General features: G+C 34.4%; 3 protein-coding genes across 3 annotated transcripts; all 3 read right to left on the bottom strand.

Moving 5' to 3' along the window:
• Positions 1-710: 710 nt before the first annotated feature.
• Positions 711-3,671, bottom strand: LOC135683365 (uncharacterized). Its single transcript, XM_065198598.2, has 2 exons — positions 3,530-3,671; positions 711-2,963 (listed from the first exon to the last, which is right to left on the bottom strand). Exon 2 carries the CDS (start codon positions 2,953-2,955, stop codon positions 1,714-1,716), a length of 1,242 nt encoding a protein of 413 aa, XP_065054670.2. The 5' UTR covers positions 2,956-2,963; positions 3,530-3,671; the 3' UTR covers positions 711-1,713.
• A 1,596-nt stretch (positions 3,672-5,267) lies between these two features.
• On the bottom strand, positions 5,268-9,283 carry LOC135683360 (uncharacterized). The gene is made up of 2 exons (XM_065198593.2): positions 8,438-9,283; positions 5,268-7,870 (listed from the first exon to the last, which is right to left on the bottom strand). Exon 2 carries the CDS (start codon positions 7,860-7,862, stop codon positions 6,621-6,623), a length of 1,242 nt encoding a protein of 413 aa, XP_065054665.2. The 5' UTR covers positions 7,863-7,870; positions 8,438-9,283; the 3' UTR covers positions 5,268-6,620.
• A 172-nt stretch (positions 9,284-9,455) lies between these two features.
• On the bottom strand, positions 9,456-13,431 carry LOC135683716 (uncharacterized). The gene is made up of 2 exons (XM_065199059.2): positions 13,339-13,431; positions 9,456-12,771 (listed from the first exon to the last, which is right to left on the bottom strand). The coding sequence occupies exon 2, from the start codon at positions 12,761-12,763 to the stop codon at positions 11,522-11,524; it is 1,242 nt and encodes a 413-aa protein (XP_065055131.2). The 5' UTR covers positions 12,764-12,771; positions 13,339-13,431; the 3' UTR covers positions 9,456-11,521.
• Between the last annotated feature and the right edge of the window lie 721 nt (positions 13,432-14,152).

The following is a 14,152-nucleotide window of genomic DNA, read 5'->3' as shown; positions in this document are numbered from 1 at the left end:
GTGGGTCCTCCTACCTCACTAAACTTGATTCTTAGTCCCCCTGGGCTAAATTTTGTTGCGCTGTCTACATCATGTATCCCACCCCCCCCCCCCCCATTAGCTGTTTATTAGCTAGTATTTTGCAAACCAACATTAAATGAAATGAATAAAAAAAATCATGCTCACGTAGAGAAATAGATATTTCATAGGCAATGAAGTTTCAAATTTGTTTTATTGCTTAGAAGTTTGTCCTTGGTAAAGACCAGTGTACACTGGTAAAGCTGTCACTAGCAACCTATAGACAAACCGTTGCTACGAGGTCTGCAGGGCACCACTCAGTTTTGCAGGGCAGAAACCCTTTTCACCCCCCAAACCTATTGGCCAAGTTACGCCCCTGCGCCTACCAAACGTTATCATTTGAGATAAACTCATTGGCATTCCGGGGGAGCGTTCTCTGTAACACCTTGCCTGATACGATAAAAAATGTGGAAAACGTAGCCAGATTTAAAAGAGGCATATATGCCTAGAATGAAGACAAATGTAGCTGTAAAATATGTAAATAGGTAGATTAATATTGAACTATTTCATTTTTTGTATATAAATAGTTGGTATTAATTAGCTTTACATATATATCTATGTATATTAACTATCGCTCAAACCAACTGTAAATAAAGATATCATTATTATTATTATCATTATTATTATTATTATTATTGTTATTGTTGTGCAATTGCTATTTTTACATTTCTTTATCGTCATCAGTTTTGTCCGTCTAATTGGCAAACTTCGAAAAGTCAGACGATATTAAAGTTTGATAAACATTATATATTACATCGCAGTAAATGTCACTCCACGAACACAATTTTATTTCGTAAAACTCCATATAGTCGAGTTTGTTTTTTGTGATTCTATATAACCAAGAATTCGTAATGGTTGTCACACATTGAAAATTTAGTTTTCTGTAATTATGTAATCATAATTTTGCTTCCAAGTTAAGTTAGAATCTACTTGCTTTTCCAACAAATTGACATTACATTCTAAATCTATTTTGAAAGGAGTTTTAAGGAATTTTAAGGAATTTTTATCACTGCACATTTTCAACATTTTTGAAAATTTTGGTGTTGTCTTTGAAAATTTTTATGACCGCACCTTTCGAACCAACTGTATGTAAAGTTTTCGAACTACACCACCTTTCAACCTAGCTTCATAAGAGATTTCAACGAGGAAAAGTTGTCTAGATTTAAAAGAATTTTTGAGCACAAACATCACAAAGAAGAAGATGAAAAAACAAACTAGATAGCTTCTAGATACTGAATTCGATAAAATTTTACAGAGATTTCATAGATCATTGTTACTGTTATGTTCTCATTTTTATTATTGTGATGCCCTATTATAATCTTTATGTGTTCTTTACTGGTAGTTGCTGCAATTTTACCTTTTAATAACTAAATACTACTAAATGTCTTTTGTTTTTGGTTTTTCACTGCAAAAAATTTACGATTGTGTATCAATGTACATTTACGATTTATCAATGCCCAAATTGGCTACCACTGCACGTTAAAATGAACCCCGCTACAGTTTCTATAATTTCGTTGTGCTGAATCATTGCAAAATACTCAGCTACTGCACATTTCATCTATGATAAATTTATAGCAAACTTAAGAGATCTCAACAGCGACTAAGAAGAAGAAACGCAAAATTTGTTGCCATAAAATGGAAAATAAATAAATATTTTCATAATATGGTACATAGTTGATCTAGAGAAGAAAGTCCAAAAACTTCCATCTTTGAAAAAACATAGTAGCGAACTAGCTCTTTGACGTTTCTGTAATGCTTTTCTTGCTCTTCCATGCACCTTTTGTCCCAAAACCATTGATAGAATTCAAACGAATAAAGATTGTAATGTATCTTTGCCTGGTTCCATTTTTTGCAACTTTCCGGACAGACATCAAATCCAGCTGAGTAACAAAGTCCTTCTTTAATAAAATCTTCGATATATTCCTTTGGAGGGACTTCTGACAGATAGGACTGACCATTTGTTATTGTGTACCTCAGGTGAATTGATGAGCGCGGCATCGGTATCGTCATCTCTGGGGGTACGTTAGTCCGATAATAATCTAGTGACACTTGACTAGCAAGCAAATGTTCTCCTCTCCAGTCACCATTTGGGACCATCTGCAAGCGCCATGAGTACTCATTTCTGTGATAGTACCAAACATAATTGCACATGATACTAAACTGACAAAGACAATGCATTTGACGTGGAGTGTTTTTAAAAACTGAATCAAAATCCATGCTATGATTTCTTGCAAGGACCTCTCTCATTTCTATCATATGCTCCGTTTTTATCATAACAGGGAAAGTTGACATGCATTGCATAACTTCTTTTTTGCCGAGAAACAACTCTGTTGTTTCAGCCCAACATTGGTACGGAACCTGGCCAATTTTTGCAATAATAATTGGTTTTCCATTGTCAAATAGCAACTGTGGTGTTACTAAGGTGCTAAAAAATGTATCAGTATCGACATACCCCACATAAGATACATTGGTACATTTATCGGGATACATCATGTCCCAAAACATTCTGGCCTTGCCCCATCCGCGGTATGCATCAATGGAACTTGGATCTCTGTAGCATATTTGTGGATATGGCCATTCCGTTTTTATTTTGTCTCCAAACAAATGGTCTTCTTTCTTTTCGTTGTCCAATACAACTACAAGTTTCGCTCGTTCAGGTGGAAAGAAAAGCTTCATAGTGCGAACCAAATTATTTCTATATTCTTGCTCCCAACGCGGACTAGACGTTAATCTCAAGTATAGCACAAACTCAGGGACGCCATTCCAAGGGTTTCCTGACGGAAAAATTCCTCTAAAGATCGGTTGACTTTTCATCTGCATTTTCTTTGAATTTTGCAAAATGGTCACAAGTGCAATGAAAACGGTTGCTATTAGCAATGCGACGTGTAACAACTGCATGTTAGCATCTGTTAGAAAAAAATAAAGACAAAATTTGTCAAAATGTGAAATTTTGTGCAAATGATTTTAACATATATTTGTAGGTATCATCAAAATATAATTAGATGATTTGATATAATTTGGCAGCTTTCCAATATTATTTAATGACATTCCTATGAAGTAGGAATCAATTTCCTTTTACTTATACAACACTATCCGCCTAGTGGATTAGACGAAGTGGAAGTACATAGCATTTATAAGGACACTGAGAATTGCCTATTGGACACTTAGGAGTGTTAACGATAAGTGTCGAATAAACCCAAGTCTGGTTCTATCGTTAACAGCCAATAGTAGAAAGAAGAATGTTTCAAAAAATTAAACTTTTGCACAATTTACACATTATATAAATATATATTTCGCGAACACCAAGTTTCTAAACTAGTGCTAAAGATACCACCGATTGACTATAAAGCATTGCTTGAGGTATGAATTTCATGAGAAAAAAAACTGTTGCCATTTGTTATAGGTTTTGCTAACTTTGAGTTATACTTGTTAAGATCGGAGCAATATGCCAAAATTAAAAGAAAACGCTTACCTGATCTCAGATTGGATTTAGAACCGATTTTGAACTCTCCAATTTCTAATAAAATCAGGTAAAGCAGAAAAACGTGAATCCGCCTCAACCCAGATGAAGGAATGCTTGCCACGCACGGTCAAATCAGGTAAAGATTTGTATATAAATAGTTATTCACGCTCGATAAAATCAGGTCAAGCTTTGTATAGAAATAGGGTTGAAACCATAGGAACAGAATGGCCGCTTTAATGGCAACTTTAATGACAGCTTCAATGTCTTTAATTGACGCAACAAAATGGACGCTTCAATGTCTTAAGGCTGGAATACACCAGGCATTTAATTTACCATTCAAACGAGTTTTGATTGAAATGATTGAAATTCTATGATTCATCGACACGGAGTGAAGGAGGTGTACGAGAGAGAGCTCGGTAGTTCATGCAAACCAGTCTTTAGAGCAGCCATGGATCAATGACAAAATGAAAAAATGTTCGAATGAACTTGGGCGGGTATGCAAAGAAAAAAGGCGGGCTGGGCGTACACCTCCTTCACTCCGTGTCGATGGGTCATAGAATTTCAATCAAACTTCGCTTACAGGTAAGTCTCGTTTGATTGGTAAATTCTATTTCATCATCGACTCCGTCGCTAAGGAGGAGTACGAGAATTTAGAGCTGTCATTGAGACATTGTGGTAAAGGTAGGGCACAAAATGTACAGTGCTAATCCTTTTTTGTGCCATTCTAGAGAAACATTTGTGCATTTCCAACATTTCACTTCAATGGACAAAAAATTAAGGAAAATTTTTGCAGAGAAAGAAAGGCAAAGAAAAGCTTAAATGATGAAACACACACAAAAAAGATGACGCTCAAATTAAATAAACATCTATTGGGATATAGAATTTATAGACAGATATAGAAAGATATTCGATGCCGTGGAAATATTATTCTTTCAAAACTTCAATATCGTTTTTGACTCACACATAAACGAAGCACGAAATTGATAGTGTCAAAGCAAGAGCCTGTTTAAAACCTTATATCAGAGTACATTAAAATTTCAGAGCGAAAATTCTTCAAAATAATTTCACCAGTTTCGAATTTGAATCATACAGTTGTATGGTCAAACAACACGGACCGGAAAGTAAATTGAAGAAAATTTAACATTAACTTCTTGAGTTGTTTAACATTTAACATTCACTCTTGTGATAGTGATTTAGATGGAATTATTGTTGGCATAGAAGAAGATCTATGTCAAGCTCTAAAATGGTTCGAATCGAACAGCATGGTAGCTAATCAACCTAGGTTCCAGATGATGGTCCTTGGAACCAAAACTGATAAAAAGAAATTTTTATTGAAATAAATGGAAATACCTTATACTCATCAGACAGCGTTAAACTTCTATGCGTCACAATCGATGCTGGCATTAAATTTGACCAGCATATCAAAACCCTATGTCATAAAATGAAACAAATTGTGAAAGCATTTTCTAGGGCGGCTAACTCCCTAGATATAGGCAAGGCAAAATTACTATACAATTCCTTTCTGTTATCAAATTTCAACTATTATCCTCTCATTTGGATTTTATGTGGAAAGCAATGTAATATGGAGATAAATCGAGCTAATAAACGTGCAGTACGCGAGCTGTTTTGTGATTATAAATCCACCTTCGAATGACAGAGATATACAAATCATTAAAGTATGAGAGTCCCTCATTCACGAGAGAGTTTTACGTACAGAGAGAATTGACTTATAATTTAGGAATGAAAAATACGCTGCAACTTTCGCCTACCAAACGTTATCATTTGGGATAAACTCATTGGCATTACGGGGGAGCATTTTCTGGGACACCTTGCCTGATACGATAAAAAATGTGGAAAACGTAGCCAAATTTAAAAGAGGCATAAATGCCTAGAATAAAGACAAATGTAGCTGTAAAATATGTAAATAGGTAGATTAATATTGAACTATTTCATTTTTTGTATATAAATAGTTGGTATTAATTAGTTTTACATATATATCTATGTATATTAACTATCGCTCAAACCAACTGTAAATAAAGATATCATTATTATTATTATTATTATTATTATTATTATTATTGTTGTGCAATTGCTATTTTTACATTTCTTTATCGTCATCAGTTTTGTCCGTCTAATTGACATACTTCGAAAAGTCAGACGATATTAAAGTTTGATAAACAATATATATTACATCGCTAGTAAATTTCACTCCACAAACACAATTTTGTTTTTTAAGATTCTATATAGTTGAGTTTGGTTTCTTGTGATTCTATATAACCAAGAATTCACAATGGTTGACATACCCTCAAATATTTGGTTTTCTATAATAATGTACTTTATAATTTTGCTTCCAAGTTGAGTTAAAATCTACTTGCTTTTCCGACAAAATAACATTACATTATATATCTATTTGGATAGGAATTTTAAGGAATTTTAAGGAATTTTTAACACTGCACATTTTCAAAATTTTTGAAAATTTTGGTGTTGCCTTTGAAAATTGTTTATGACCGCACCTATCGAACTAACTGTATGTAAATTTTTCGAACTACACCACCTTTCATTCTAGCTTCACAAGAGATTTCAACGAGGGAAAGTGTTCTAGATTTAAAACAGTTTTCGAGAACAAACATCATAAAGAAGAAGATGAAAGAAAACAAACTAGATAGCTTCTAGATACTGAATTCGATAAAATTTTACAGAGATTTCATAGATCATTGTTACTGTTATGTTCTCCTTTTTATTATTGTGATGCCCTATTATAATCTTTATGTGTTCTTTACTGGTAGTTGCTGCAATTTTACCTTTTAATAACTAAATACTACTAAATGTCTTTTGTTTTTGGTTTTTCACTGCAAAAAATTTACGATTGTGTATCAATGTACATTTACGATTTATCAATGCCCAAATTGGCTACCACTGCACGTTAAAATGAACCCCGCTACAGTTTCTATAATTTCGTTGTGCTGAATCATTGCAAAATACTCAGCTACTGCACATTTCATCTATGATAAATTTATAGCAAACTTAAGAGATCTCAACAGCGACTAAGAAGAAGAAACGCAAAATTTGTTGCCATAAAATGGAAAATAAATAAATATTTTCATAATATGGTACATAGTTGATCTAGAGAAGAAAGTCCAAAAACTTCCATCTTTGAAAAAACATAGTAGCGAACTAGCTCTTTGACGTTTCTGTAATGCTTTTCTTGCTCTTCCATGCACCTTTTGTCCCAAAACCATTGATAGAATTCAAACGAATAAAGATTGTAATGTATCTTTGCCTGGTTCCATTTTTTGCAACTTTCCGGACAGACATCAAATCCAGCTGAGTAACAAAGTCCTTCTTTAATAAAATCTTCGATATATTCCTTTGGAGGGACTTCTGACAGATAGGACTGACCATTTGTTATTGTGTACCTCAGGTGAATTGATGAGCGCGGCATCGGTATCGTCATCTCTGGGGGTACGTTAGTCCGATAATAATCTAGTGACACTTGACTAGCAAGCAAATGTTCTCCTCTCCAGTCACCATTTGGGACCATCTGCAAGCGCCATGAGTACTCATTTCTGTGATAGTACCAAACATAATTGCACATGATACTAAACTGACAAAGACAATGCATTTGACGTGGAGTGTTTTTAAAAACTGAATCAAAATCCATGCTATGATTTCTTGCAAGGACCTCTCTCATTTCTATCATATGCTCCGTTTTTATCATAACAGGGAAAGTTGACATGCATTGCATAACTTCTTTTTTGCCGAGAAACAACTCTGTTGTTTCAGCCCAACATTGGTACGGAACCTGGCCAATTTTTGCAATAATAATTGGTTTTCCATTGTCAAATAGCAACTGTGGTGTTACTAAGGTGCTAAAAAATGTATCAGTATCGACATACCCCACATAAGATACATTGGTACATTTATCGGGATACATCATGTCCCAAAACATTCTGGCCTTGCCCCATCCACGGTATGCATCGATGGAACTTGGATCTCTGTAGCATATTTGTGGATATGGCCATTCCGTTTTTATTTTGTCTCCAAACAAATGGTCTTCTTTCTTTTCGTTGTCCAATACAACTACAAGTTTCGCTCGTTCAGGTGGAAAGAAAAGCTTCATAGTGTGAACCAAATTATTTCTATATTCTTGCTCCCAACGCGGACTAGAGGTTAATCTCAAGTATAGCACAAACTCAGGGACGCCATTCCAAGGGTTTCCTGACGGAAAAATTCCTCTAAAGATCGGTTGACTTTTCATCTGTATTTTCTTTGAATATTGCAAAATGGTCACAAGTGCAATGAAAACGGTTGCTATTAGCAATGCGACGTGTAACAACTGCATGTTAGCATCTGTTAGAAAAAAATAAAAACAAAATTTGTCAAAATGTGAAATTTTGTGCAAATGATTTTAACATATATTTGTAGGTATCATCAAAATATAATTAGATGATTTGATATAATATTGGCAGCTTTCCAATATTATTTAATGATATTCCTATGAAGTAGGAGTTAATTTTCTTTTGCTTATACAACACTATCCGTCTAGTGGATTAGACGAAGTGGAAGTACATAGCATTTATAAGGACACTGAGAATTGCCTATTGGACACTTAGGAGTGTTAACGATAAGTGTCCAATAAACCCAAGTCTGGTTCTATCGTTAACAGCCAATAGTAGAAAGAAGAATGTTTCAAAAAATTAAACTTTTGCACAATTTACACATTATATAAATATATATTTCGCGAACACCAAGTTTCTAAACTAGTGCTAAAGATACCACCGATTGACTATAAAGCATTGCTTGAGGTATGAATTTCATGAGAAAAAAAACTGTTGCCATTTGTTATAGGTTTTGCTAACTTTGAGTTATACTTGTAAAGATCGGAGCAATATGCCAAAATTAAAAGAAAACGCTTACCTGATCTCAGATTGGATTTAGAACCGATTTTGAACTCTCCAATTTCTAATAAAATCAGGTAAAGCAGAAAAACGTGAATCCGCCTCAACCCAGATGAAGGAATGCTTGCCACGCACGGTCAAATCAGGTAAAGATTTGTATATAAATAGCTATTCACGCTCGATAAAATCAGGTCAAGCTTTGTATAGAAATAGGGTTGAAACCATAGGAACAGAATGGCCGCTTTAATGGCAACTTTAATGACAGCTTCAATGTCTTTAATTGACGCAACAAAATGGACGCTTCAATGTCTTAAGGCTGGAATACACTAGGCATTTAATTTACCATTCAAACGAGTTTTGATTGAAATGATTGAAATTCTATGATTCATCGACACGGAGTGAAGGAGGTGTACGAGAGAGAGCTCGGTAGTTCATGCAAACCAGTCTTTAGAGCAGCCATGGATCAATGACAAAATGAAAAAATGTTCGAATGAACTTGGGCGGGTATGCAAAGAAAAAAGGCGGGCTGGGCGTACACCTCCTTCACTCCGTGTCGATGGGTCATAGAATTTCAATCAAACTTCGCTTACAGGTAAGTCTCGTTTGATTGGTAAATTCTATTTCATCATCGACTCCGTCGCTAAGGAGGAGTACGAGAATTTAGAGCTGTCATTGAGACATTGTGGTAAAGGTAGGGCACAAAATGTACAGTGCTAATCCTTTTTTGTGCCATTCTAGAGAAACATTTGTGCATTTCCAACATTTTACTTCAATGGACGAAAAATTAAGGAAAATTTTTGCAGAGAAAGGCAAAGAAAAGCTTAAATGATGAAACACACACAAAAAAGATGACGCTCAAATTAAATAAACATCTATTGGGATATAGAATTTATAGACAGATATAGAAAGATATTCGATGCCGTGGAAATATTATTCTTTCAAAACTTCAATATCGTTTTTGACTCACACATAAACGAAGCACGAAATTGATAGTGTCAAAGCAAGAGCCTGTTTAAAACCTTATATCAGAGTACATTAAAATTTCAGAGCGAAAATTCTTCAAAATAATTTCACCAGTTTCGAATTTGAATCATACAGTTGTATGGTCAAACAACACGGACCGGAAAGTAAATTGAAGACAATTTAACATTAGTTGTTTAACAATTAACATTTACTCTTGTGGTAGTGATTTGGATGAAATCTTTGTTGGCATAGAAGAAGATCTATGTCAAGCTCTAAAATGGTTCGAATCGAACAGCATGGTAGCTAATCAACCTAGGTTCCAGATGATGGTCCTTGGAACCAAAACTGATACAAAGAAATTTTTATTGAAATAAATGGAAATACCTTATACTCATCAGACAACGTTAAACTTCTATGCGTCACAATCGATGCTGGCATTAAATTTGACCAGCATATCAAAACCCTATGTCATAAAATGAATCAAATTGTGAAAGCATTTTCTAGGGCGGCTAACTCCCTAGATATAGGCAAGGCAAAATTACTATACAATTCCTTTCTGTTATCAAATTTCAACTATTATCCTCTCATTTGGATTTTATGTGGAAAGCAATGTAATAAGGAGATAAATCGAGCTAATAAACGTGCAGTACGCGAGCTGTTTTGTGATTATAAATCCACCTTTGAATGACAGAGATATACAAATCATTAAATTATGAGAGTCCTTCATTCATGAGAGAGTTTTACGTACAGAGAGAATTGACTTATAATTTAGGAATGAAAAATACGCTGCAACTTTCGCCTACCAAACGTTATCATTTGGGATAAATTCATTGGCATTCCGGGGGAGCATTTTCTGGGACACCTTGCCTGATACGATAAAAAATGTGGAAAACGTAGCCAAATTTAAAAGAGGCATAAATGCCTAGAATGAAGACAAATGTAGCTGTAAGATATGTAAATAGGTAGATTAATATTGAACTATTTCATTTTTTGTATATAAATATTTGGTATTAATTAGCTTTACATATATATCTATGTATATTAACTATCGCTCAAACCAACTGTAAATAAAGATATCATTATTATTATTATTATTATTATTATTATTATTATTATTGTTATTGTTGTGCAATTGCTATTTTTACATTTCTTTATCGTCATCAGTTTTGTCCGTCTAATTGACATACTTCGAAAAGTCAGACGATATTAAAGTTTGATAAACAATATATATTACATCGCTAGTAAATTTCACTCCACAAACACAATTTTGTTTTTTAAGATTCTATATAGTTGAGTTTGGTTTCTTGTGATTCTATATAACCAAGAATTCACAATGGTTGACATACCCTCAAATATTTGGTTTTCTATAATAATGTAGTTTATAATTTTGCTTCCAAGTTGAGTTAAAATCTACTTGCTTTTCCGACAAAATAACATTACATTATATATCTATTTGGATAGGAATTTTAAGGAATTTTAAGAAATTTTTAACACTGCACATTTTCAAAATTTTTGAAAATTTTGGTGTTGCCTTTGAAAATTGTTTATGACCGCACCTATCAAACTAACTGTATGTAAATTTCTCGAACTACACCACCTTTCATTCTAGCTTCACAAGAGATTTCAACGAGGGAAAGTGTTCTGGATTTAAAACAGTTTTCGAGAACAAACATCGCAAAGAAGAAGATGGAAAAAAAACTAGATAGCTTCTAGATACTGAATTCGATAAAATTTTACAGAGATTTCATAGATCATTGTTACTGTTATGTTCTCCTTTTTATTATTGTGATGCCCTATTATAATCTTTATGTGTTCTTTACTGGTAGTTGCTGCAATTTTACCTTTTAATAACTAAATACTACTAAATGTCTTTTGTTTTTGGTTTTTCACTGCAAAAAATTTACGATTGTGTATCAATGTACATTTACGATTTATCAATGCCCAAATTGGCTACCACTGCACGTTAAAATGAACCCCGCTACAGTTTCTATAATTTCGTTGTGCTGAATCATTGCAAAATACTCAGCTACTGCACATTTCATCTATGATAAATTTATAGCAAACTTAAGAGACCTCAACAGCGACTAAGAAGAAGAAACGCAAAATTTGTTGCCATAAAATGGAAAATAAATAAATATTTTCATAATATGGTACATAGTTGATCTAGAGAAGAAAGTCCAAAAACTTCCATCTTTGAAAAAACATAGTAGCGAACTAGCTCTTTGACGTTTCTGTAATGCTTTTCTTGCTCTTCCATGCACCTTTTGTCCCAAAACCATTGATAGAATTCAAACGAATAAAGATTGTAATGTATCTTTGCCTGGTTCCATTTTTTGCAACTTTCCGGACAGACATCAAATCCAGCTGAGTAACAAAGTCCTTCTTTAATAAAATCTTCGATATATTCCTTTGGAGGGACTTCTGACAGATATGACTGACCATTTGTTATTGTGTACCTCAGGTGAATTGACGAGCGCGGCATTGGTATCGTCATCTCTGGGGGTACGTTAGTCCGATAATAATCTAGTGACACTTGACTAGCAAGCAAATGTTCTCCTCTCCAGTCACCATTTGGGACCATCTGCAAGCGCCACGAGTACTCATTTCTGTGATAGTACCAAACATAATTGCACATGATACTAAACTGACAAAGACAATGCATTTGACGTGGAGTGTTTTTAAAAACTGAATCAAAATCCATGCTGTGATTTCTTGCAAGGACCTCTCTCATTTCTATCATATGCTCCGTTTTTATCATAACAGGGAAAGTTGACATGCATTGCATAACTTCTTTTTTGCCGAGAAACAACTCTGTTGTTTCAGCCCAACATTGGTACGGAACCTGGCCAATTTTTGCAATAATAATTGGTTTTCCATTGTCAAATAGCAACTGTGGTGTTACTAAGGTGCTAAAAAATGTATCAGTATCGACATACCCCACATAAGATACATTGGTACATTTATCGGGATACATCATGTCCCAAAACATTCTGGCCTTGCCCCATCCGCGGTATGCATCAATGGAACTTGGATCTCTGTAGCATATTTGTGGATATGGCCATTCCGTTTTTATTTTGTCTCCAAACAAATGGTCTTCTTTCTTTTCGTTGTCCAATACAACTACAAGTTTCGCTCGTTCAGGTGGAAAGAAAAGCTTCATAGTGCGAACCAAATTATTTCTATATTCTTGCTCCCAACGCGGACTAGACGTTAATCTCAAGTATAGCACAAACTCAGGGACGCCATTCCAAGGGTTTCCTGACGGAAAAATTCCTCTAAAGATCGGTTGACTTTTCATCTGCATTTTCTTTGAATTTTGCAAAATGGTCACAAGTGCAATGAAAACGGTTGCTATTAGCAATGCGACGTGTAACAACTGCATGTTAGCATCTGTTAGAAAAAAATAAAGACAAAATTTGTCAAAATGTGAAATTTTGTGCAAATGATTTTAACATATATTTGTAGGTATCATCAAAATATAATTAGATGATTTGATATAATTTTGGCAGTTTTCCAATATTATTTAATGATATTCCTATGAAGTAGGAGTTAATTTTCTTTTGCTTTCACAACACTATCCGTCTAGTGGATTAGACGAAGTGGAAGTACATAGCATTTATAAGGACACTGAGAATTGCCTATTGGACACTTAGGAGTGTTAACGATAAGTGTCCAATAAACCCAAGTCTGGTTCTATCGTTAACAGCCAATAGTAGAAAGAAGAATGTTTCAAAAAATTAAACTTTTGCACAATTTACACATTATATAAATATATATTTCGCGAACACCAAGTTTCTAAACTAGTGCTAAAGATACCACCGATTGACTATAAAGCATTGCTTGAGGTATGAATTTCATGAGAAAAAAAACTGTTGCCATTTGTTATAGGTTTTGCTAACTTTGAGTTATACTTGTAAAGATCGGAGCAATATGCCAAAATTAAAAGAAAACGCTTACCTGATCTCAGATTGGATTTAGAACCGATTTTGAACTCTCCAATTTCTAATAAAATCAGGTAAAGAAGAAAAACGTGAATCCGCCTCAACCCAGATGAAGGAATGCTTGCCACGCACGGTCGAATCAGGTAAAGATTTGTATATATAAATAGTTATTCACGCTCGATAAAATCAGGTCAAGCTTTGTATAGAAATAGGGTTGAAACCATAGGAACAGAATGGCCGCTTTAATGGCAACTTTAATGACAGCTTCAATGTCTTTAATTGACGCAACAAAATGGACGCTTCAATGTCTTAAGGCTGGAATACACTAGGCATTTAATTTACCATTCAAACGAGTTTTGATTGAAATGATTGAAATTCTATGATTCATCGACACGGAGTGAAGGAGGTGTACGAGAGAGAGCTCGGTAGTTCATGCAAACCAGTCTTTAGAGCAGCCATGGATCAATGACAAAATGAAAAAATGTTCGAATGAACTTGGGCGGGTATGCAAAGAAAAAAGGCGGGCTGGGCGTACACCTCCTTCACTCCGTGTCGATGGGTCATAGAATTTCAATCAAACTTCGCTTACAGGTAAGTCTCGTTTGATTGGTAAATTCTATTTCATCATCGACTCCGTCGCTAAGGAGGAGTACAAGAATTTAGAGCTGTCATTGAGACATTGTGGTAAAGGTAGGGCACAAAATGTACAGTGCTAATCCTTTTTTGTGCCATTCTAGAGAAACATTTGTGCATTTCCAACATTTTACTTCAATGGACAAAAAATTAAGGAAAATTTTTGCAGAGAAAGGCAAAGAAAAGCTTAAATAATG

Source organism: Rhopilema esculentum, chromosome 7 (genome assembly GCF_057945365.1).
Source record: "Rhopilema esculentum isolate cy_ngs chromosome 7, ASM5794536v1, whole genome shotgun sequence".
Taxonomy (NCBI): Eukaryota; Metazoa; Cnidaria; class Scyphozoa; order Rhizostomeae; family Rhizostomatidae; genus Rhopilema; species Rhopilema esculentum.
The sequence above is the reverse complement of the archived record's forward strand: the minus strand, read 5'-3'. Positions and strand labels throughout refer to the sequence as shown.